Consider the following 25,627-nt stretch of genomic DNA (forward strand, 5'->3'; position numbering starts at 1 on the left):
GGGGCAAGCCTGGCCTGGCCCCAACATGTCTGGGGGGGGGGGCCCACTGCAGAGGGGAGAACCCAACCAGTGACGCAGGACCCCTGGCTTTCTATCACAGCTGGCAGTGACCTTGGGCAAGTCCCTTACTCTCCGGTCATCTATCTTCTCATCTATCAAATAAGGGACCACGCTGCTGCCCCTTCTGGCCCTGGGGAGGCCACATCTGAGGCTCCCCGGGAAAGCAGCTCATAGTTGGCTGATTTGGGCATGCAGGAGTCTGAATCAGACATCGATAAACATCGGTCACCCAGCTTTCCTGGGTCACCAGGCAACAGACACCAACGAGGCCCTGTTCATCTTCCTCCAAAGCCACTGTCCCCAGAGCTCTGGCCCAGGGTGCCCAGGCCTTGGAGGCTCCTCCCAGGACCCAGCTTCCCACAGCACTAGTGGCCAAAATCCCTGGCTAATGAAGACAGACGGGCTCGTCTGGGCCGCAGGGGAGGTAGGTGTGCGGGGCCGGGATTGTGGCAGCTGTCAGATGGGCAGGGGCTGGAGGGGAGAAGTGATTCGCAATCCAGAAAGATGAGGAGAGGGACTAATGCGGGCAGGACGTCCCCGGGCCTCCTCCAGAGAAACTGCTCCTGGGGCACGCAGGGCTGCAGCTTTGTAGGCTTTCAGGGTGGGAGGGGCCGCATCCCCTGACTTTGGGGAGGGAAGGAACAGCAGAAATGATCTCAGCCACAAGGTCCAGAAGCGACGGGGAACAAAACTGGCCATGACGCCCTCTTCACCGGGCACAGTCCTTCGGTTTGCCAGAATTCCCCGAGACGGTCTCCCTAGAGTCTCCATGAGACAAGACACTTCATTTCACAGCTGAGACACGGAGGCCCAGGAAGGGCCGGAGACCCCTACCGCGTCACCCAGCATGGGCCTGAACTTGGCTGTGGACTTGCTCCCACCACCTCGGGGCTCCCAATCTGAGCAAGCAGGAGGTCTGTGCTCACCTGCCCCGGACAAAAGGCCGCCCCTCCCCCTGGCTGCTGGCCCTGGGAAGAGGGATGCTTCCCAGAAGAGAAGTGGACAGCCCTCCGGCCCCCGTGTCGATTACAGACGGGAGATTCCGTGGGGTGAAGAATGGGGGGCGGGGAGCACAATCTTCTTCTAAGGATATGTCACAAGAACAATCAAAAGGGACTCTGTCAGCCCCGGCTTGACCAAGCTAGCACAGTGTTAAGTTGGATTCTGACAGATGAGGCCCCCCTGCCTCATTCACATGGAGAATGGGGATCGGCAGTCCTCTTGGGGGACCGGGAGAGGAAAGTAGGGAAAGGGCAGAGTGGGTTGGGATGTGTGGCGTGTCGTTGGTACAGGTTAGCAAAGGGGACCCTTCACCCACCACCAGCACCCGGACTCTCCACGGGCACCCGTGGGAATTGGAAAAGAGACAGCTCCCTCCCCCACCCCTCACCTGCCAGAAGCTCCGCTGACACCCCTGCACCTGAGCCCCCCCCACCCCCGGTTCTGTGGCCCCCATGCCCCAGGAAGGCATTGCCTTCGAGGTGAGGAACCAAGGCTTCGGGAATGATGCTCTCCAATTCAGTCCATCCGAGCCATGGTCTCCAACCTGCAAACAGGAGATAACAAGACGTCCCTCGTGGGCTTTGTGAGGATTAACACGACACGCGTAGCCTCTGGCAGCCAGTAAGCTCTCCACGGCTCCTACCTTTACGGCCTTGCCTTAGCCAAGTTCACGCGCTCATTGCTTTACCCCGGTCTCTCATAAAAGTCTCCTGGCTGATGCCTCGACACCAGCCCCTCGTCCCTCCATTTCGTCCCACACTCTCCGCCACGGCGAGGATCCTGACACGCTAACCCAAGTCTGGCCATTTCTGGGCCTAAAATTCTGTCAGTCCTGGATAAGGGACGAAATTAAAGAATGACTGGAAACTTTGCTATAGTAGTGCAGTTACGTTTTTGTTTTTAGAGAGTTCTTAACTTTTAGAGATACATACTGAAATATTGATACATGAACTGATAGTGTGATTTGTTTCAAAATAATCTGAGGGTGTGGGTAGAGCTGAAACGACTTGGCAAATCATTCATTGTTGAGCCAGGCAGGTGGTGGTCTATGGGGGTTATTACACCAGCTCCCAGCTTTTCTGTGTATTTGAAATTTCCTACAATAAGAAGCTTTTATTTATTTTTTTAAATTTATTTTTGAGACAGAGACAGACTGTGAACAGGAGAGGGGCAGAGAGAGAGGGAGACACAGAATCTGAAGCAGGCTCCAGGCTCTGAGCCATCAGCCCAGAGCCCGACGCGGGGCTCGAACTCATGGACCGCGAGATCGTGACCTGAGCTGAAGTCGGACGCTTAACCAACTGAGCCACCCAGGCGCCCCAGGAAGCTTTTAAAACGTGGAGGGAGAGTAGGTGAAAACGTGGCAGGATGTGATCATTGGAGGTGGGCACAGGGGAGTCATTATACTACACACTTTGGGGTGTATTTGTACATTTTCACAACGAAAAGTTGTTTTCGATCTTGTGTTCTGAAAGGAAATTCTGTCTGCTCCTCCTTGCTGCCCCAGGACGGGGCTCCTTAGCGTGGCTCCAGGGTCCTTCACGAGCTGTCCCTTCAGCCGCACCTGCCACTGTCCCAGCTCTCTGGCCCCTGTACCTACCTGTACCTCACGCTCTGGGATCCAGGACTGCAGTCAGCAGCCAGGCACTCCAGTCTGTGTCTCACCCCCAATGCACCGGGCTCTGTCCCCTCGGTGGCACATCGTGAAACCCCGTCTGCCAAGAGGTCTTGGTTGAACCAAAGAGTGGCCTTCTCTAGGGAGCAGTTCCTACCTCTCCTCTGGCCTCTACCTTGATGGAACTGATCACTGCTTCCCTGCAGCCCCTACCAGCCCTCAGGGACACGGGCTGCAAGGGGCAGGGTTTGTCTTCGTGCGCCCAGAGTCTAGCACCAAGCCTGAAGCTCGGTAATTGTCCACTGAGTACGGAGAGGTCTCACCTAACGCGGGTCTTCGTCTGGCTGCCCAAAGCCCGAAGAATGGGGATCATTTCCTGAGGTCGCCCTGCCCCCTGTTGGTGGAAAGTAGCCTTGCAAGGATGCCTGGAAGCAAAACTGGATTCCCCAGGCCCCCAAAGCCTAGGGCTGCCGTTCCACAGAGCTCTGAACCAGGCTCGGAGACGGGGAAGCCCGCCGCGGAAGCATGCACAGCCCATCACCGTCAGCCTCTCCTAACGCCTCGGGGCTCCCAGGTCAGCTCACTGAGGACTCGCCTGAGGAACAGGCCATGCCCTCCCTCAGGCCGGCTGACGTTTGCCAGGCCCCCCCTCCCCCCAACACATACCTTGTCTCTGCCTGGCCAGCTCCCGGGGAATCTTCAAGACCTGCGCCGCTCATGCCTCCATGTGGAAGCTACACTGTCACCCACTTGTAGAGTTACTCTGTGTCACTCTACTACGGCCCCACCACATCCCTCTAGGATAGCACTTGTCACGTGTGTTACCAGTATAACTGTCTCCTTCCCTAGACCGGAGGGTCCTTGAGAGAGGACACTGGTCTCAGCATGGCAGAGACCCATTAAGAACTGAATTTGTGGAGCCGCCTGGGTGGCTCGGTCGGTCGAGCTTCCGACTCTTGATTTCGGCTCCGGTCATGATCTCACAGTTCATGGGATCGAGCCCCGCGTCGGGCTCTGTGCTGACAGTGCAGAGCCTGCTTGGGATTTCTCTCTCCGCCCCACGCCCCCGCCCCACCCCTGCCCCACTTGCACACATGCATTCTGTCTCTCTCTCAAAACAAATTTAAAAATAGTAATAAACTTAAAAAAAAAAATTGAACTGGTGATTTTGGCTTCTACCGCTATTGCCAAAGCTCCCTGCTGTCCTTTGGAAGGAAGGCTGACTCATCAGCCAGGAGGATGTGGTGGTTTTTCTCTCCCTCAGGAAGAAACTGAGACTTTCTATTTCTGATGTCTAGACCTATGCTGTCCAGGATGGCTGCCACCAGTCCCCAGTCCCACGTGGCCTTCAGACAGCGGAAAGCACCTGACCTACCACTCCCCCATAAGCAAGGACTTCTGCCCAGATGGCTGGAGCCATCCCAGAATGGAGTACGTCTAAGACAGTGAGTGTCCCGTGACTGGAGGCATTGAGCAACCCCAGGGACATCTCTTCCTAAACACCAGTGGCCACCTCCAAGTGTCTCAGGACTCTTGGGTGGCTCCTAAGCTGTCTTTCAGACCTCATTTCATTCAACAACATTTAGTGAGTGCCTATCGGAGCCAGGTCCCAAGCTGAGCATCAGACATGTGATGGGGAGGGACCAAATGATCTCGGCGGGGGGTGGGGGGGGTGGGGGGCAAAATCATCACCGTCACCACCATCCTGATTGAGAACCACTGTTCCAGACCCTTCTGATAGGTAAGCATGCTCCCTGTGAGAGATGAGTGGGAAAGAGCCATTTGTGTTGGGGGTGGAGGTGGGGAGCAGCTGCCCCGCAGGTGGCTCCGTGGGCCTAGGACAGGGCGCAAAGGTGACCGGGTTCAGGATTCCAGCCAGCAGGCCCTGCTGTCCTTGCCTACTGGCTCTGAGGCTCTGCACCCCTGGAGAACTGCTGAGAGAGTCCCTGAGGAGCAGCCTCATTTGCTGAGAAAGGGGACACCCCCACTTGGGCCTCAGGGAAGGACAGTTACCGGAACAGAAGCACAGACAACAGAGCAGGGTCCAGGATGGGAAAGCAGCGCCCCCTGCGGCAAACGTTGAGGCTCAAAGCCCGGAAGAGGAAGCAAGATTCTTCGCTCATGTGAAAACAGGCACGGCGACCAGAATTATGAACTCAGAGAAGCTGAGAACTGGAAGCGCTCTAGGGGCCATGAGTGGAAAGTTTTGCCCCAGGCAGCCCCACGGGGGTCAGTGCATCCAACCAGGTACAACAGAGACCTCCGCTTTGGAGGGGGGCCTGTCCCATGTGGCACAGGCACGGCTGGTTGAGAGTTGTGCTAATCCACAGGAAAACACTAAAACTAAATAGTGCATCGGTGTGGCTGCAGACAAGCTACTATCAAAATTCACACCCACCTGCACACCCAACCATGGCCAATTAGAAATGTAATGGGAAAAATATCCTATGCACAATGGCCAACCGAGACTATAAAATACCGAAGAGTAAACTTAATGAGAAATGTCCAAGTCCCGTACAAGGAACACAATAAAACTTTACTGAAGGACGTAAAGAAGGCCTGTATAAATGGAGTGGTATATCATACTCTGGACAGGAAGCCTCAATAATATGAAGATGTCAATTCTTCCCAAATTAAATCTATAAATTCAACGCATTTCCAATCGGAACCCTCACGGGATTTTTATAGAACTTGACAGAGGCTGGTTTTCAAGCTCGTCTGGAAGAGTAACATTTTGAAAAAAGAAAAAAAAAAGTGACATGAGACTCGACCTACCAAATATCAAAATGCCCTGTAAAGCTAGAGTAATTAAAACAGGGCAGAGTTGCTGCATCAAAAGAATTGAACAAAGACTCCAGAAGCCATGCTACGGGGATTATGGGAACTCGGGGAAAATGCGAGAGCAGCATCCAGATTGGGGGGGGGGGGGCGGGGAAATAGACTAGTTGAGGTCTGAACAAATAGGGTGGGGTTCTTCCTTATCCATTTGGACAACAAACTGGTAAGTATCGCTGTTTTTGTTGATTTTGTTACTAGTATTATTTATTATGTCTCACACGCCACCCGAAAGTAAATTCCAGAGAGATTAATAATCTGAACACTTTACCAGCTGTCAAATATTTGTTCATCTTGGGGCGAGGAAGCCCTTTCTAAGCTAGACATGAGACCCTGCAACCACAAGGGAAGAGTCAGACAGACTTGACCCTCTAAAAATTTAACATTTCGCTGTACCACTAAGCTAAAAGGCAAATGAGATTCCGAGAACATATTTACAGCATCTGTAACAAACGAGGGGCTGTTATCCTACAAATCAACAGGAAAAGGACCATCTTGAATTAAGAAAAACAAAAGATAGCAGGTGGGAAGGTGGGGGAGGAAGGAGAATCAAGGGCATGTGCGTTGAAGAGCAGGACAGCACTGAGGGCAATGGGTTGAATCCGCTGGGGACCCTGAGAGACCCTGTAGGACATGCCAGGATTGCTCCCCCAAGGGGCAAGGAAGCGGACTGTACCCACTAAGTCCTGGTCCACGTTGGTGGGGAACAGGGTATTACCCTCCCTCTACATCTGTCTCTACGGAGCTTGTTCTAGGGGCCGAGAATGTCCTCAGGCAGAGGGAGGCAGATAGCATCAGTGGGCAGACAGTGCAGGTGACCTTCATGTGGGGTTAACAGGACACAGGCACAATGCCAGGCACTTGTCATGGAATAGCCCATTTAGTCGTTGCAAAAACCCTATAAGGCAGCTAATTTTTTTTTTAATGTTGTATTTATTTTTGAGAGAGAGAAAGAGCAAGGAAGGGGCAGAGAGAGGGAGACAGAGGATCCAAAGCAGGCTCTGCACTGACAGCAGAGAGCCCAATGTGGGGCTTGAACCCATGAACTACAAGATCATGACCTGAGCTGAGGTCAAGTCAGACGCTTAACTGACTGAGCCACCCAGGCGCCCCTACAAGGCAACTATTATTATTATTATCATTATCATCATCATCATCATCATCCCCATTTTACAGTTGAGTACACTGAGGCTCCAAAAGGTTAAGTAACTTGCTCAAGATCCCACAATTAGGCTGGGGGAGGAGCCAGACCTCAGCACAGACGCCAGCCCAGTTCCTGCGGTCGCCTCTGCGTGGTGACCCTGGGTGGGTACAAAGCAACGTGGAAAGACGGTTTTCACCCAGTTGTAATATCCACAATCTTTTTGTGATGTTTTGCCGTGTTGTTTTCTTACTATCAGTATGTGTTCCTTCTATAACTTTAAAAAAAAAAAAAAGGCTGTGTGTGTGACTTGTTCATTCACCATGTGTACGACCTGAAATTAATGTAGCGTCACCAAATGGCAAGTCTACCTCAATAAAAAAAATTTTTTTTTAATTTTTTCAAAGGTTGTGTGGGTTTGCGTTTGTTTTTTGTTTTAACTTCTAGATCCTTAGCCTCGGATCTGGCAAAAAAAAAAAATTAGCGGTACGTAAATGTTGGTGACAGAGATGTCACCCTGAGACAGCCCTTCTAGAATAGCTTATATGCTGTTCGGCGGCCATCTCAACCAGCATACGAACAGTACGTGAGCGCAGATCTGGGAAACATTTGTTGAGAGGATATTAAGTACAGGACGTAGGGTCAGACACCGTGGGGAATTCAGAGATGCCATTTTTCATCCCTCAGAGCAGGGGAAAGAAAGGAAAGAAGAAAGAGACCAAATAAAGCTCAGTCCGGAAGTGGGTGAAGTCCATGGGGAAGGCCACCTGGCAGGGCTTCATTTACTGGAGCAAACAGATTCTGAGTCTCGGGACCTTCCCCTCCATGGGACCCATCCAAGGACCAACCCAGATGACGTACGTGTTTTTGTGAAAGTTGCAAAAGAAAGGTATTTGGGGGAGCGCCTGGGTGGCTCAGTTGGTGAAGCATCAGACTCTTGATTTTGGCTCAGGTCATGATCTCAAGTTTCACGGGTTCGGGCCCCGCGTCGGGCTCTGCGCTACGGTGCGGAGTCTGCTTGGGATTCTCTCCCTCTCTCTGCCCCTCCCACACCTGCTTGCTCTCTCGTTCGCTCTCTCTCGCTCTCATTCTCTCTCTCTCTCTCTCTCAAAATATATAAATAAACTTTAAAAGAATAAAATTTATAAGAAAGATATTTTGGTAGTTTAAACCCAATAGGCCAAGCCCCCTTGTCTTTTGTCTCTCGGACTTTCCCACTTTCCTGGTGTTGCTCACCTCAGGTAGGGTTGTGTTAGACTAGATGTTGATGTGTTTGGGGATCTGGCTACGGGCAAGCTGAGTTAGGAACGCACTTAATTTGGGTTCAGAGGGATAGATACATGTAAGTAATTCTCAGTCACTGCCGTGTCTACGTTAGCTATTGCTGGCCATTCTGGTTGTAGGAACAGCTTCCAGAAATATTCCCGCCTCCTGCTATGCTAACACATCCAGCCAGCAACAGAAAGGTGTGGGGCAGACACTGCATGTGACCTGCATGTGTCTCTTGGACCCTGGCAAAAGGCAGGTGGGCCATATAGGAGGAAAAAGCCTCCCTAGGTACAGAGCCAGCACCGAACGTCTGGAAAATTCTTCCAGTTGTCAGTTGTGTAACATTTGTAAAACGCATGTTTTCATTTTCATCAACACCTGGTCAAACAAGACATCTTCTCCTTTGTTAGCGAAATCCTCAATAATGTAACATATTCAGTTATTAATTATTAATTAATATTAACATATTCACTGCTGGTTTTTTTCCGTTTGTAGTGCACAGACAGAATGTATCAGCATTTCATCATCAGATCCAGATTGTACTGGCAAGCACGGATGTGTGAAGTCAGTTTATGCCTCGAAATTCTCAACAAAATAATCCTTTCTTTCTTTCTTCTAGCGTAGTTATCGAAATGAATCTTCCTATGCTCTCCTTACAAAAGGCTAATGAAAAACTACCATCATAGGAAGAGGTGATCGAAATGTAGATGAAATCGTAGGAAATAAATACTATTATAGGTGGCATGTCAGGCCCCCAATTAAAATATTATATTATTTCTCTGAACTCTGTGATGTTTATAGCAGTTCGTTTAAACTTGCAATTTGTTGCAACTGCCTTTCTCCTTCTGAGTAAATATTCGCGTTTGAGTTTAAATTTGAGGGAGGAGCCTTTTTCTGTACTTTGTGTTCTTTTTCTTAAAGAAAAGAGGGCCATTGGGGCGCCTGGGTGGCTCAGTCGGTTAAGCGTCTGACTTCAGCTCAGGTCACGATCTCGCGGTCCGTGAGTTCGAGCCCCGCGTCGGGCTCTGGGCTGATGGCTCAGAGCCTGAAGCCTGCTTCCGATTCTGTGTCTCCCTCTCTCTCTGCCCCTCCCCCATTCATGCTCTGTCTCTCTCTGTCTCAAAAATAAATAAACATTAAAAAAAGAAAGAAAGAAAGAAAAGAGGGCCGCCACGGGGGTGCCTGGGTGGCTCAGTGGGTTAATCCACTGACCCTCGATTTGGGCTCATGTCATGATCTCGCAGTTCATGGGATCAAGCCCCACATCGGGCTCTGTGCTGACAGCATGTGGAGCCTGCCTAGGATTCTTTCTCTCCCTCTCTCTCTCTCTCTCTCTGCCCCTCCCTGCTGTGTGCAGGCCTGTGCATGTGCGCATGCTCTCTCAAAATAAACCTTAAAAAAAATACATTAGGCTTATACAAAAATTCTGGATCTGTACCTGCTCCTTGGAAGAGGTCATTATTAAGTCATTTAATGGAGGGTGACATTTTAGGGGTAGAATGGGATCATCAGAAGAAGATGACCCAGACAAATCCAGACATTATGAACCTCTAGACTCACCTAGGGGCCTCAGAAGTTTCCCTTGGGCAGACCGTGCCCCTGGGCCTATGCACATGCCTGACGCCCAGTCCCATGCTGTGCGGCCTAAAGGACAGCCTCTCTTTCCACCTGGGCCGGCATCCAACTTCTCCAGGGGCTCCGTCATAGGGGCCCTTCATGTAACTCATCAGATATTTCCAGCGTCCTTTCCCAGGCACGTGGTAGAATTGCACTTCCCCACTCCCTCTGAAGCTGGGCACAGCCCTGTGAGCTAAAACTTAAGATACAACCCTAATCCAGACGCCTGAGTGGCTCAGTCGGTTAAGCCTCCGACTTCCGCCCGGGTCATGATCTCGCGGTTCACGAGTTCGAGCCCCACGTCGGGCTCTGTGCTCACAGCTCGGAGCCTGGAGCCTGCCTCGGATTCGGTGTCTCCCTCTCCCTCTGCCCCTCCCCCCACCTCAAAAATAAATAAACATTTTTAAAAAATTCTTTGAAAAAAGATCCAACGTTAATCTACCACATCCCCATCCCAGCTTTGTAGTGATGGTGGAAACACAGAAGACATGGAATGTCCATTGGCCTAGGTCCCTGTGCAACAACAGTGGGTAGAAGTCACCTGTCAACATGCATTGGATATGTTGTGAGAGAAAGAAACTCTCGTTATGTTGAGCCGCTGAGGCTTGGGGGGTTACTTGTTTCTGCAGCGTAACCCCATCCTGACAGACAGAGGCATTAAATGGAGCAGTTGAGGCCGCTTAGCCCGATGTGAGGCCCCCAGACCCCTGGTTCGTTCATCCGTTCGTACTCCACCACAGAGAACATGGCTCATGAGTCAAAGCTTGCCCCACTGGGGAGAAAGGGGTGACAGGGAAATGACGCTTCCTATAGGAAGATGATAAGTCCTTTTCACTTTCACCAGAATATGGTTCTGCTTCAAACTTGCCCTCTTACCACCAGGGTTGTGGGATCGAGCCCCGCATCGGTCTCCACACCGAGCGTGGAGCCTGCTTGAGATTCTGTCTTCCTCTGCCCCTCTCCACTGCTCATGCTCACTTGCTCGCTCTCTCTCTCTTTCTCTCTCTCTAAAAATGGTGGTGGGGTGGGGGGGACAAAGAAGGGGCACGTGGTAGTCAGTGGGCCTTAGCAATTCTGAAATACATCACGGTATGATCATAGATCACATGATCCTGGATCCAGTCCTGCCCCTGGGAGTAAATCTTCATATCTATTGGCTTAGAACACTGAGTTCTTCTCTCTGAAATGAGGCTTTTTCTTCTTGATAAGAAATGCTCCTGTTTGAAGTGCAATAGCTTTTTCTGTCTGAATCCTACTCCTAGAAGGTAGGAAGTACAGTAGACTCTTTTCCTTGTGAATTGTCTCTATCTTTTCATTCCAAGTTGGTAGTGCTATTACCAATACAATTCTTTTAAAAAACATTTTTGAGGTTCCTATGAATCTTATGGAGGTTTATTCTATTAGACAAAAATTCCAGCCACAAATGTGCTCGAGAGAGGCCCCTCTCTACCTTGGCTGTGAGTCAGGGAACTGCAGAATAATGTCCTTAAGATTGTTAACAGCGATCTTGCTTGGTAAAGTTGTTCTAAGAGCCACATCCTAAAGATTTTTCTAGAAGACTGTTGTCTACCTGAAAGTTTCTATGAGACGCAGCCCAAATCTAAGGTCATAACAGAGAGTCTCACAATGACAGCCCTGACTTGATCTTTACTGTGAAGGCATTTCTTACTTTGAGAACCTTTTGCTAACTGGAAAGACTGTCCTGACTCCTCTCTGTTTCATCTAAATTCTGCTCAAAAAAACGAACAGCTCAGTGTGCCCGGCTGGCTCAGTTGGTAGAGCACGTGACTCTTGATCTCAGGGTCGTGAGTTCAAGCCCCACACTGGGTGGAGAGATTTCTTAAAACAAACCAACCAACCAACCCAACAGCTCACTGCCAGCTCACCATTCCCTCTTTTCTCAATGTCATCATAGACAGCTAGGAGCTAAACACAAGTTCATTAGGTAGCCCCTTCTCTCTTGCAGGTGACTTGAAGAGACAATCTTCCTAATTGTTCTTGAGTCCTCTTTTTTTTCCAATAAGAATCTCATCACTGTCTTTTAAACGTTTCTTACTGAAGTATAATATACATCTAAAACAGTTCATAATTCATAGATGTATAGCTTGACGACTTTTCACCGACATACCCGCAAAGCCAACATGCAGACTAAGACACAAAGCATTACCAGAAGCCCACTTGCCATCTTTCTGAACCTAACTATCCAATGGTTATGACTGTCCTGAGATTTCATACCCTAAATTTGTTTTTTAATTCAAGGTTACTGAGTTATAATTTACATTTTCATACTTTTTGGCGAAGGCATCCAGTCATTTGACACATCACAATCAGAATTCAAAATATTTTAATTGCCACCCCCAAAATTCCCTTGCACCCCTCTGGAGCCAGGTCCTTCCCCTCCAGCCCCTTGCAGTCAATCACTAATCTTTTCTCTGCGTAGAATAATGTATTTTTCAGAATATTATATAAATAATAATACAGTACAATTTGGGCTGCTATCACTTAGCATAATGCATTTGGGATTCAGCCATTACATTGAATGAGCCCACAGCCCATTTTTTTACATTGCTGAGTAGTATTCCAATGTATGAATGCATATGTGTTTATTCATTCATCTGTTGATAGACATTTGGATTATTTCCAGAGATAGCTGCTATGCACATTTGCACATAGGTTTTTGCATGGACCTATTTTCATTCTCTTGGAGTGAGATTGCCGATCTATAAGGCAAGTGTATGTGTAACTTCATAAAAAGTTGCCAAATTGCTTTCCAAAGTGGCTGAATTATTTTGGATTTCTACTGGCAATGTGTGAGAGCTCCAGCGGGCCCACATCCTCATCAACAGGTAGCTGACGTCTAAAAGTATTGGTATAGGATCCGGGCTCGGAACAGTTTCCTGCACCAAACCTGAGGGGCAGAGGGATTTTTTTTCTCCTACTGGAAATAAAGCCACGGTGGGTCTTTATCTGGGCTCTGGAAGTGAGAGTGTGTGGGTCCTCTCCGAGTGACTGAGGCTTTTGCTCCTTGGCGACCAGGGTCTGGAGGAGGGCGGGGTTTGGCACTTTCCCCACAGTAGCAGCCAATCCCCTCCGGTCCCTGCCCCGCTGAGAGGTCTCCCTCCCATCTTTCACCTCTGCACCTGCTGGAGTTCGGAAGGCAAACTGTCCCCAAGTCTGTGGCCCCAGCTCTTCTGGGCTGCTATTCCGGCATGCGCCCTGGCTCCCAACTACTTGTTAAGGTTTTAGCTGATTTCTTCTTGCCCACTGTTAGGGAAGCTGTGTGTGTCCCCCACCTCCCTCCTAAGTGCCAGAGCCAGTCTGCATTCCTCCCTTGGACTTCAGGCTCCTCGCCCTGAGAGCTCAGCTTCATGGCCAACAGAAGAAAAGTGATGATTTTGTAGTATATCCAGCCTTCCCCATGGTAGTGTGGGAGCAACACTCTTTGTAGCTTTCTACCTCCTGAGTGCGAGGGCACCTTCCTTACTGTCTTTGCAGCCTTCCTTCTGCCTTCTCCCCACCCACCATTCCCAGGCAGCTGGTTTTTAGCACTCCACTTCCAGGTACTAAGTTTTGTTCGGGAATCTATGTGTCCTGTTCCCTATATTGCTGGATGGCAAGCCACCCCCAAATCTGGTGGCTTAAAATGAAAACGTACTACTAGTTTTCATAATTCCATGGGTTGACTGGTCTCTGCTGGGCAGTGTTCTTACCTGGGGTCTCACCTGGGACTGCAGGCAGATGTCTGCTGGGGCTGAAGTCATCTGAAGGTCTGGACGGCCACGGAGCCCCAGTCCCACACTGGCAGATGATGAGCAGAAGCCACGAGGCATGAACTCAGACAGTCAAGGTTCATTGGATGTGGTCTTTGGAGACTAGCTAACATCCTGCCTAACACTGCATATAAAAGGGGACCCTTTACATTTAGGTCTTACATTTATCTAACCATAGAGTTAACAAAAGAAAAGGAAGAATATTGTCATGGCAGGGAAATTATCAGATAAATCTTCAAAGGCACAAAGTTATAAGGCAGAGAAAAAAAAAAGAGATAAGCCTAGTACACCAAAACACAAAATTTCTCCCAACAAAGGACATCACGGAAGAAGTTAGTATGTCGATGGCCAAACGGGAGGACATATTTGCAATATCGAAAGTGGACAAAGCGATTAGTGTCTAGATATAAACTCTTGCAAATCAACTTAAAAAAAAGAGAGAGAGAACACTGTAAACTCTTTTAAAAATGGGAAGACTATTAAAAGGTAATTTACGGGGGGTGGGGGGGGGTGGGCCTGGCTGGCTCAGTCTATGGAGCATGCGACTCTTGATCTCCGGGTTGTGAGTTTGAGATCCACGTTGGTGTAGAGATTACTTAAAGATTAAAAAAAAAAATCTTTAAAATAAAAAAAAAAAGGTAATTGACAAGCCATAAGCCCCAAGTGCTAACAAACATATGAAGAGGGGCTCAGAATCCTTAGTAATAAGAAAAACACAAAGTAAAGCAGTGACCTATCAGCTTATACTTATTCACTTGGCAGAAATTAAAAAGCTGGAGAATGTCCAGTGTAGCCTTAGGTGTGATAGGAACCCTCACACGATGCGTGTGACATAAGGACCAGCATGGCCATTGTCCAGAGCATCGGAAGCTATTTTGCGATACGTACCCATGAGGGGATTGCTGGATTTATAGGCTACATATTTATATATTTGTATTTATATATGTATATATATTTACATATTTATATATTGACATTGATATTTAAGTTGCCTAACTCCCCAGAAGCCGGGGAGCCATAGGGTTGGAAGAGGTGCCGACTGCGACATCATTCTTTGTTGTTTTGTTATGTGTGTGTTGCACACTCACATGCTGGGGGCGGGGGGGGCGGGTGGTAGTGGTGGTGGTGGGAGCAGGGAGCCGGAAGCTACCTGAGTGTCCCTCCCTGGAGGAAGGATAACTTGGGACACTCAGCAGCAGTTAGAAGCTACAGACCAAGTACACAGATAGCAGACATGGGTGAAAGAAACTGAATGAGATACGGCACAGTGATCCATTTACAAAAATTAAAAATACCTACAGTTGGGGGCGCCTGGGTGGCTCAGTCGGTTGAGCACCCGACTGCGGCTCAGGTCACGATCTCACTGTTCGTGGGTTCAAGCCCCGTGTCGGGCTCTGTGCTGACAGCTCAGAGCCTGGAGACGGCTGCGGATTCTGTGTCTCCCTCTCTCTCTGTTCCTCTCCCACACATACCCAGTGTCTCTGTCTCTCAAAAATGAATAAATGTTAAAAAAATCATTTTTTTAAAAGATGGACAAACAGATCAATGGAACAGGATAGAGTCCACACGTATAGGTCAGTTATAAGTAAACCACACATACACCTTCAATTGAGGTTTTACAAAGGTATAAAAGCAATTCTGTGGAGAAAGGAAGAATTGAATATTCATATGCAAAAAGTGAATTCGGATTTATAACTCAAAGCACAGGAAAAATCAACTCGAAATGGATCACAGACCTAAATGCAAAACCAAAAACTATAAAACATGGGAGAAAACATCACAAAAAGGAAACATAACAGAAAAATCTTTGTGACATTGGGTTAGGTAAAGATTTCTTAGTTGCAGCACCAAAAAAACTAATTCATAAGAGAAACATTTGATAAATTGGAATTCATCAAAATTAAGAGCATTTTCTCTTTGAAAGACAGTGTGGAGCGCAAATTAAAAACTGGCATATCCGCAAAACATTCAATATGATTCATCACATCAACAGAAAGGACAAGAACCAGACGATCCTTTCAGTAGATGCAGAGAAAGCATTTGAGAAAATATAGCATCCTTTCTTGATAAAAACCTTCAAGAAAGTAGGGATAGAAAGATCATACCTCAAGATCATAAAAGTCATATATGAAAGACCCAATGTTAATGTCATCCTCAAAGGGGAAAAACCTGAGAGCTTTCCCCCTAAGGTCAGGAACACGACAGGGATGTCCACTCTCGTCACTGTTATTCAACGTAGTATTGGAAGTCCTAGCCTCAGCAATCAGACAACACAAAGGAATAAAAGGCATCCAAATCGACCAGAAGGAAGTCAGACTTTCACCCTTCACAGATGACATGATACTCTATATGGAAAACCCAAAAAATTCCACCAAAAAACTGCTAGAACTGATCCATGATTTCAGCTAAGTCGCAGGATATAGACTCAATGCACAGAAATTGGTTGCATTCCTATACACCAATAATGAAGTGACAGAAAGAGAAATCAAGGAATCTATCCCATTTACAATTGCACCAAAACCCATCAAATACCTAGGAATAAATCTAACCAAAGAGGTGAAAAAATCTATACACTGAAAACTATAGAAAGCTTATGAAAGAATGGAAAAACATTCCATGCTCCTGGATAGGAAGAAGAAATATTGTTAAAATATGAATACTACCCAAAGCAATCTACATATTCAATGCAATACCTATCAAAATAACACCAGCATTCTTCACATAACTAGAACAATCCTAAGATTTGTTTGGGAACAGAAAAGATCCTGAATAGCCAAAGCAACCTTGAAAAAGAAAACCAAAGCTGGAAGCATCACAATCCCAGACTTCAAGCTGTATTACAAAGCTGTATTCATCAAGACAGTACGGTACTGGCACAAAAACAGCCGCTCAGATCAATGGAACAAAATAGAGAACCCAGAAATGGACTCACAAACGTATGGCCAACTAATCTTTGACAAAGCAGGAAAGAATATTCAGTGGAATAAAGACAGTCTCTTCAGCAAATGGTGCTGGGAAAACTGGACAGCGACATGCAGAAGAATGAACCTGGACCACTTTCTTACACCATACACAAAAGTAAACTCAAAATGGATGAAAGACCTCAATGTAAGACAGGAAGCCATCAAAATCCTCGAGGAGAAAGCAGGCAAAAACCTCTTTGACCTTGGCTGCAGCAACTTCTTACTCAACACGTCTCTGGAGGCAAGGGAAACAAAAGCAAAAATGAACTATTGGGACCTCATCAAGATAAAAAGCTTCTGCACAGCGAAGGAAACAATCAACAAAACTAAAAGGCAATCTACAGAATGGGAGAAGATATTTGCAAATGACATATCAGATAAAGTGTTAGTATCCAAAATCTATAAAGAACTTATCAAACTCAACACCCAAAAAACAAATAATCCAGTGAAGAAATGGGCAAAAGACATGAATAGACACTTCTCCAAAGAAGACATCCAGATGGCCAACTGACACATGAAAAAATGCTCAACATCACTCATCATCACGGAAACACAAATCAAAACTACAATGAGATACCACCTCACACCTGTCAGAATGGCTAACATGAACAACTCAGGCAACAACAGATGTTGGCAAGGATGCAGAGAAAGAGGATCTCTTCTGCACTGCTGATGGGAATGCAAACTGGTGCAGCCACTTACTGGAGGGGTTGTGGGAGGGGGGATGGGCTAAATGGGTAAAGGGCATTGAGGAATCTACTCCTGAAATCATTGGTGCACTATATGCTAACATGGATGTAAATTTAAAAATAAACAATTTTTTTAAAAAATATGGTTAGTATATTAGACTGGGCATTTAAAATAATTGAATACACACTATGTTCCCTTAGAAAAAAGTTAAAAAGAAAGCACAAAAGTAGGTAGATTAAAATAGTTGTCGTTAGTTCTGGGAATTGGCATATGAACATGTACTTGTATTAGGACCATCTCCGGGTTTACATAACATGTTTGTATTATATAGATAATAAAAACATATATAACATTTTTAAAAAATGGCGAGCCAGATCTCTGATAAAGTGTTCGTATCCAGAATAAAGAACCCTCAAAACCCAGTAAGAAAACAAACAACTCAAAAACAAACAAACAAACAAATAAACAAAAAGGGCAAGAAATTTGAACAGGCAATTCACCAGATTTACCAATGGCAAATAAACACATGAAAAGGTGTTCAATATCATTAGCCATTACAGAAACTCAAAGGAAAACCACAGTGAGATACCATTACACACCAGTTAGAATGACTAAAATGAACAACATTGACCACTGGGGCTCCTGCGTGGCTCAGTCAGTTAAGTGCCTGACTCTTGATCTCGACTCAGGTCAGGATCTTGCAGTCCTGAGGTTGAGGCTCGGGATAGGCTCCATGCTGAGCTTGCCTGCCTGGGATTCTTTCTCTCTCTCTTTCTCTGCCCCTCCCCCGCTCATGAGTGTGCAAATGCTCTCTCTCCCTCTGTCTCTCTGTAAAAATGAATAAATAAGCTTAAAAAAAAAAAAAAAAGATTGACCATAATAAGCATTGGGGCATCTGCGAGGGTTTGTGAGCAAACAGCTAAGAAAGAATTCTTGAGACATCTTTGGTGCAAAAAGGTGATTTTATTACAGCACAGGGACAGGACCGACAGGACCCGGGGGGGCAGAAAGAGCTGCACTGGGGTTGTGAGGAGTGACTGCTTATATACTCTTAGGTTAGTGGGGCTTAGGGATAGTGTAAGTCTCTAAGGAATTTGGAAGCAAGGCTTTCAGGACCTTGAGGGTCTGGCTGCTATTAAGATAAGGTTACTTTTGGTCTTTAATCAAACAACATCAATGCAGTAAGGCAGCCATGAGTGCCTTGAGCAACGTCACACTCTGCATGTTTCAGGTGTCTCTCCGTGGGCTGCAAGCTGTACGCAGACGTAATTTAAGCTGCATTTCTCTTGCCTTTGTTTTCCTCATCATAGGGAAACTAGAACTCTCAGACACTGCTGGTGGGACGTAAAACAGTACAACCGCTTTGGAAAGCAGTCTGGCAGTTTCCTAACAAGCTTATGAACACGTCTGCCATATGACCTAGTCATTCCACTCCTGGGCATTTACTCAAGAAAAATGAAAGCATGCATGTATACAGACTTGGATGGAAAAGTTCACAGCAGCTTTATTAGTTATAGTGAAAAACTGCCCACAACCCAAATCCCATCAACAAGAGAACGGATGAACAAGTTGTGGTATATCCATACGATATCATACGATAAAATTTATTTTATCTTGGCCATAGAAAGGAAGAAACTATTGATACACGCAACCACATGGGTGAACCTCAAAGTAATTATGCTGAGAGATAAGAAGCCAGACACAAGTGTATGTACTGTATGATTTCCATTCACATAAACTTCTAGGAAATGCAACCTAACATATTGTGACCAGAAGCATATCAATGGCTGAGAAAGGGGGAAACTTGTAGGCATGATGTATATATGTTCATGAACTTGGTTGCAGCGATGCTTGCACGAGAGCACACATACCTCAAAACGCAGCAAACTGTACCCTTTGGTTACGCGCAGTTTCTTGTAGGTCAATACCTCAATCAGTTGTCTTTAAAAAAGGAAGAGGTAATCTCGCGCCCAGAGTGACAGGGCTGGTTAAGTGGCACAGAGCGATCCAGACGCAGAAGTCCGCACCTAGAGCCCCATGTTCTCAGTCCCTGAGCTCCCGGTGACTAGAGCCCTGAAGAAAGTGCTGGAACGGGGCAGAGGCCCAGCGCGGATCTCGGCCGAGTTAACGATTACCGGTGGGCGGGCCCTCGCGGTCCCGCCCCGCCCGCTGCCCCGAGCGCCCGGCGCCGCCCTGTCGCCCCGCCGCCACCTGCCGCTCGGCCGCGTCCGCACCTGCGTCGCGCCCGCCATGGTGAGGGGGTCGCGCGCCCGCCGCCCGTGGGGGCCGGGGCGCGCGGGAGGGCGGAGGAGAGGAAAGGGTCCGACCGCGGGGGCGCGGCGGGGGGCGACGAGGGTGGAGTACGGTGCCTGCGAGCTCTGCGCCCTCTGGCCGCGCGCGGGCTCGGAGAGCCGGGGTCTCCGCCCCGCGGCCACCCGCACCCCTGGTAGTATCCCAGGGTGAGCCGAGACCGGGAGAGGGGCGGTGGCGGGTCCGTGTGACAGTGAGGCGGGAGCCCAGGCCTGGTCCTGCTCCCAGGCCCGTATAACCCGGCCCCCTCGCTGCCGCGGGCGGGGCGTGGGCGGTGGGCCCAGGGCGGTCAGGGGAGTGGGGAGAGGCATCTAGTGAGCCCGCAGACCTCTTCCCCCTCGGTCGCCAGTCCTCTTCCGTATTGAGGGAAGGGGGGCGTCTGAGTGTGAGTGTGAGAAGGAGGGAGGCTGGTTCTGTGTTCTGCGCGCCTGTTTACCACCTTTCTCTCGTGCACTTTTGGCACAGGGTCCGGCCAAGCCCTCTGTGCACCCTGTGCTGCCCCCTGGCCTCAGAGCCAGCCCCTGGTGCCTAGCTCCAGGACTGTGCTCAGCAATAGGGGCCTGATTGCTCAGGATCAGCCCTCCTCCAGGCTGGGTTCCCCCCCCAGGAGGGCTCTGGCCCTGTGCTCAGCTCTTGGGCAGGTGAAGGTGGGCCCTGGCAGGGGAGGAGAGCCTAGCCTGGGGAAGCTTTACTAAACAGCCCCTTTGTGGTCCCAAAGCCTCCGGAGCAGGGGGGACTGTGATAACAGCTGAGAGGGCATTTGGAAAGCTGTGGCTTGGAGGGAGGGGCGGTGGGGAGTGAGGCTGATTGTGTGGTGCACTGAGGCCCCAAAGATGCAGGGCAGGGCGGGTAATCAGTAACCCGACAGCACACTCCCCCACAAGGCAGAGGCCAGGCCTGACCTGTGATTTACCGAGCAAACACTGCCCCTTCCCCCCACCCAATCCCAGATCTGGGAGCAGCTTGTCATTTCAGCCCCAGGCTGTGACACTTCGGGGTCCCCAGAAGACTCTCGAGGAAGGGGTGCCTCCCAGAGGACAAGGGTACCCATCCACTTATTTCTGGGCCAAAGAACTAAGCAGTGGGTTCTGATGCCTGGGCTGACATCAGTTAATCCAGTTGCCTGGATACGTGGACCAGGCTTATCAGCCACTGAGAAAGGGCCAGCTCTGGGAAGGGAGCAGGGGTGGGGCACTGGATGCAGACCTCTCAGAGCTGAGGAAAGGAGCCTGACGAAGCCAGGTCAGTCCAGAGAAAACAAGTGTTTTCAGGAGGCAGAGAAAGATGAACCTCGAGGAGGCTGCAATCCTTTTCCAGATCTACCCCCACACCGGAGAGGCCCATCAGGCCTGCCAGCCCCAGGGGCCTCCTTTTATAAATGCAGGTGCCGTGCCCTTGGTAACAGTGGAGTCTACTAAAAGTGTCCCACTGGCTCCTCTTGCTGATCTGACAGTGGAAGTTCTTGGCCCCTTCTGCCCTTGAAGCCAAGGGAGGTGAGGGCCACAGGGTCACCTGGCTGGAGGATGGCAGGACTGGGGCTTGAACCGGCCCTGCCAACTCGGCCCACGCCTACCGGCTGCCTCAGGAAAGCTAAACTAACCTCCCTCACGTTCTCTCCCCTGATCTCATTGATTCACTTCTCCTTTAGCACTCTGTATTCTGTCCTGGGGGAGTGCTTTTCAGAAGTCTCGATTCTGGGATCCCTGGTGCCAGGCCTGGATCCTCCTAGGGAGTGGAACTGACCTTGGCTTCCTTCTGTCTCTGAGGGTTCCACCCATGGCTGTGCCAGTTTGGGCTGCCTTGAGGGCACTTTGCACAATAGGTAAATAGGATGAGGCCCAAGGTTTGCCAGTCGCCCTTGGCCAAGTTACTTCCACTTTGGGACTGAGCTCTGTTGGCTCAGACTCCCCAAGCTGACAGAATAGAAAAGAAGGTGGGAGTCTGAAACCCCTAGGCCCGGCAGCCAGTACTCAGAGGCTACATGGGACCACGATGAATACCCACTGGGAGGTAGGGCCAGTGGATGTCAACTGTGCTGTGGCTAAGAGTCATCTGGAAGGTGTTTTAGGTGCTGGCTCCTCTGCCCAGCCCCAGGAGGCAGACTCAGAACCCCTTTGAGAACAATGCCTGTGTTCTCTTGGACCGAGGGGAAAGTAGGGGGAGGAGCACAGTGGTCATTTTGCCTTTCTAGGCCTCAGGTTCCTTGAGTAACAACAGCACTGGCATAGGGTGAACTAGATGAAGTCCAGAACAGAAAAAGGTTGGAGAATCCTGGGTACTCTTTTTCTGAAAGGTGGTGTACATTCGAATCTGGGCTTGATCTGTCTCATTAACTTAAGAGACCTATTTGGTGTGTGTGCGGGGGGGAGGGGGGAATCTGTCAGGCTTTGGGGTGGGGTGAGGGGGGAGTATTGCTCAACCCCAGGGACTTGCATCACACCTCAGGATTTTCTGTTCTTAGAGAGAAGTGTCCAAATCTAAGAAAGGATCAGTGCCTGAGCCAGGGTCCCACCTCCAGGGCAGGGCGCCACCCTCAACACCTCCCTGTCAATTGCTTTAGAACAGCCCTCCCAGGCTGGCTACATTTATTTCCCCAGGGATGGGGCACTCTCCTGGATCGCAAAAAGAAATGCCCTTGGGCCTCGATTTCCTCTCCTAGGCTGGCAAAGCACACAGGCTAAGTGCCGAGGAGAGGGACCAGCTGCTGCCAAACCTGAGGGCCGTGGGGTGGAATGAGCTGGAAGGCCGCGATGCCATCTTCAAGCAGTTCCACTTCAAAGACTTCAATCGGGTATGGCACCGGGTGGGACAGAGTGTCTGAGACTGGGGCGACGGGGTCCCATTCCGGGACTTGTTGTCTCCCTTAAAGCCCTCCTACCCGAGACCCTCAGACACTACCCTGGTCCGGATGACTTGGGAGTGTCATCCTTGGGGACTGGAGAGGGGGGGAGATGGGTCTTGGGCCCTCCATACCTGGAACTTTTAGAAACAATCCTTAGAGGAAACGGGTCAAGTAGGAAACAAGACATCTCAGTAGATAACCAAAAGACTGGCCAGAACTAAATAGCTCTGTGGTGTTTCCACCTAGTTAGGTAGGGGCCCTAGGAACCAGACTTTCTTCCCACTTCGGAAGGACCGCCTCAAACTCCGGCGCAGAACCAGCCGCAGGGTGCCAGGGGGGTGACTAAAGCTGGACGGGTCTCCTTGTGGGGAGCCGGTCCATCCTGCACCTAGGTCTCACGCCAGCTCGAAAAGGGGCCTAGCAGCCCTCTGTCTCTCAGAGCACTAACTCGGGTCTCACTTCACTACATAGGCTTTTGGCTTCATGACGAGGGTGGCCCTACAGGCGGAGAAACTGGACCACCACCCCGAATGGTTTAACGTGTACAACAAGGTGAGCGATGCCTGCCTGCTGGGTCCAGCCCAGCCTGTTCTGAAGGCCCTTCCCTGGGCTTCCCTAGGGGCCTCACCACCCAGAGGCTGCCTGTCCACTCCTCCTGGTCCTTTCAGCTCGTTCCTGGAATCAGCGTGAACACCCCTGCAAAACAGTCAGTCTCACTAAAAATTAAAGAAGGTGCAAATTAAAACACTCGTGAGACAACTTGCGGTTGAGGTAGAGAGTAAGGAGACATTAAGGCGGCAAAACCCACAAAAGGCAAGACTGTGGGAATCGGGAGTAGTCATTGCTAATAGCTCCAAATGACTTAAATCCTCCCGGAGGTGTGGAGGAATGAAAAAGTAGTAACTTGAGCTAAGAATACCCACGCACAGCAAACAGATCGGCCTGCCTGCCGAACAAACGCGGTCATTCAGTGCCCGCCTTGTGCCGAGTGGCGGGTTTACACTGTTGCTAGAGACTCTCAGGCAGGCAAGGCAGCCCCCAGGAGAGATTGTAGTGCCTGGCCGCTGTTCTGGAATCCTTGGTGTGGCTGAGCCCCGTAGCCGCGACCCTCTCCTGCTCTTGGCGAAGGCAGCGGATGAGCTGGGCCCTAATCGCTGGTTTTGTTTCAGGTCCACATCACCCTGAGCACCCATGAGTGTGCAGGCCTTTCAGAACGGGACATAAACCTGGCCAGCTTCATCGAACAAGTAGCAGTGTCCATGACATAGGCCCTGCCCTTCCTCGTGGAAGTCTTTGGGGGAAGTGGAGGGACTGATTTGGGAATCCAGGGAGGGAGCTGGGGAGCCCTGAGATGTTCTACAGCCAGAATTGCCAAGTGGACTCCGCTGCCTCCGTTTAGGGGAGAGTCCTTGCTGTGGTAAGAGGAGGTGCCAGCCTCACTGCCGACCACTCTTTATCCCCAGCGCTCTGGCACACGTATGCTAATCGAGTACTATCTTCCCCTTCTGTGCGACTTCCCAACAACAGTAATGGTCTTCTTGCCAGGCTGTGTCTTGCTCCTTTTCGGATTCATTTCCCAAGAAGCTGTGTCTAAGATGCCACAGTCTTAACTTAGAAGCCAGGACCCTAAAGTCAACCCCATCGTATGTGACAGAAACACGTGTGCTTTTATGCCTCAAATAAAACTACTGTTTCACTTGGCCTCAAGCTCTGGAACATGGTTTTTTCCACAGGTCAGTCCAAACTGGAGTCAAGAGGCATTTAGAGCACTTACTCAATGAAGGCACCGGAGGAAAAGCAGGACCGAGCCACCCTGTCTGCATGGAGTTCATGGTCATGTAGGGGAATTAAGCAGGAAGCAGTTAACTATCACTAGGCAGGATGAATGAAGTCAGTGCTAGAGGAGAGGATAAGAAATGAGCTAAGGAAACATGAGGCGATTGACAAGGGTGACTCTGGAGGCTTCATTTAAATTATGCTTCGAAGACCTGAATGGAATTCTTGAGGCAGAGATGGCTGAGGGGGCACCATGAATACAAGTAAAGGTGTGTAGGACACTGTGTTTATCCGTGGTGGGACCTGTGACTAGGAAGGCAGTCTGCGTGGGGCGCCTGGGTGGCTCAGTTGGTTAAGTGTCCAACTCTTGATCCTGGCTCAGGTCATGCTCTCACCATTTGTGGGATCAAGCCCCATGTCGGGCTCTGTGCTGACTTGAGGCTGCTTGGGATTCTCTCTCTCTCTCTCTCTCTCTCTCTCTCTCTCTCTCTCTCTGCCCCTCCCCCACTGACACTTGCACTAAAATTAAAAAAAAAAAAAAGGCAGTCTTAGGCTGTATGATCTGTCTGGTCTACATCCCATGGGGAGATTTGTTTTTAATGTTTTTAATGTTTATTTTTGAGAGCAAGCATGAGTGGGGCGGTGGGGGAGAGGGAGGGAGAGAGAGAGAGAGAAACAGAATCTGAAGCAGGTTCCAGGCTCTGAGCTGTCAGCACAGAGCCCAACACGGGGCTCAAACTCACGAACCGCTAGATCATGACTTGAGCCAAAGTCGGACGCTTAATGAAGCCACCCAGGTGCCCCATCCCATGGGGAGATTTCTAATCCTCAAGGATTACTTGCTTTTACTACATAAGGGAGAGGACAAAAATCCTAGCTTAAGGAGGTGATGGGCTATTTTACCACCTGAGCAGCTAAGGAGCCAATTCCTACAGACCAGTTCTCCAACCTAGTGACTCTAGGGTAGAATATTCCCATAATGTGCTGTGTCTGGGAGAAGCGGGAGCCACAGAGCACAGTATCCTCTCTCCCCAGCGCATGACACATGGATGTCCTTTTGCGGATGCCATTATGCAAGATTTGGGGAAGCCCTTCTCCCTCACCTATGACCCCCTAGCCTGAAGATGCCGGCATACTAAGCTGACTTGCAAATGCCACAGTCCCTTGGAACAGGGTGTCACAACCCAGTTACCCTGGATGAGTTGGTCCTGCAACAAGGGCCAGAAAAGAGACAGAGGTTGGTGGCTGAGAAGTCAGCATACTGTTGGTAAGAGGTACTAGCAGGATCTAAAGATAACAATACCTAGGTCAAGAGCAAGTTCTTAGCAAAGCTTAATATCAAAACCAATGAGATTCAGATGCTCTCCCGTCTGCCCCACTTCTGACTTAACTTTTCCTAAGTGGGCTCTGATCTGATGACTGCGGATTAGGGGACAGAAGCCACCAGACATGAAGTATGGAGCACATGTTACGTCACCTTCCTGCCTCTGCTTACTCAGGGGTCAGGGGTTGAAAACACCATCCTGGAGGACACTACAGTCATATGAAGGACTTTTCTGTGGGACAAAGACCTATAAGCAATACTTTTTCCAAAATAAATGTTCTAAAATTCATGCAAATAACTGAAGTTATATGGGAAGATGTTAAGGAGAGATTATGAAAAAGCAAGCCCAAGAAAAAGGCAATTAAGACTCCCAACTCAAGAAAGGTTCTCAAACAGCTGACTCTTGCTTAGCC

General features: G+C 49.3%; 1 protein-coding gene across 1 annotated transcript; it reads left to right on the plus strand.

Moving 5' to 3' along the window:
• Nucleotides 1–19,034: 19,034 nt before the first annotated feature.
• PCBD1 (pterin-4 alpha-carbinolamine dehydratase 1) lies at nucleotides 19,035–23,815 on the plus strand. Its single transcript, XM_060642517.3, has 4 exons — nucleotides 19,035–19,215; nucleotides 21,932–22,063; nucleotides 22,586–22,666; nucleotides 23,284–23,815. The coding sequence occupies exons 1-4, from the start codon at nucleotides 19,213–19,215 to the stop codon at nucleotides 23,380–23,382; spliced, it is 315 nt and encodes a 104-aa protein (XP_060498500.1). The 5' UTR covers nucleotides 19,035–19,212; the 3' UTR covers nucleotides 23,383–23,815.
• The last annotated feature ends 1,812 nt before the right edge of the window (nucleotides 23,816–25,627 follow it).

Source organism: Panthera onca, chromosome D2, assembly GCF_046562875.1.
Source record: "Panthera onca isolate mPanOnc1 chromosome D2, mPanOnc1 haplotype 2, whole genome shotgun sequence".
In the NCBI taxonomy this organism is placed as follows: domain Eukaryota; kingdom Metazoa; phylum Chordata; class Mammalia; order Carnivora; family Felidae; genus Panthera; species Panthera onca.

What these genes read in the sequence shown, in the direction of transcription:
- PCBD1 (XM_060642517.3), top strand. An exon ending in ACTTCAAAGACTTCAATCGG is followed by an intron (nt 22,064 to 22,585) that starts GTATGGCACCGG and finishes TTCACTACATAG; the next exon opens with GCTTTTGGCTTCATGACGAG. An exon ending in GGTTTAACGTGTACAACAAG is followed by an intron (nt 22,667 to 23,283) that starts GTGAGCGATGCC and finishes GTTTTGTTTCAG; the next exon opens with GTCCACATCACCCTGAGCAC.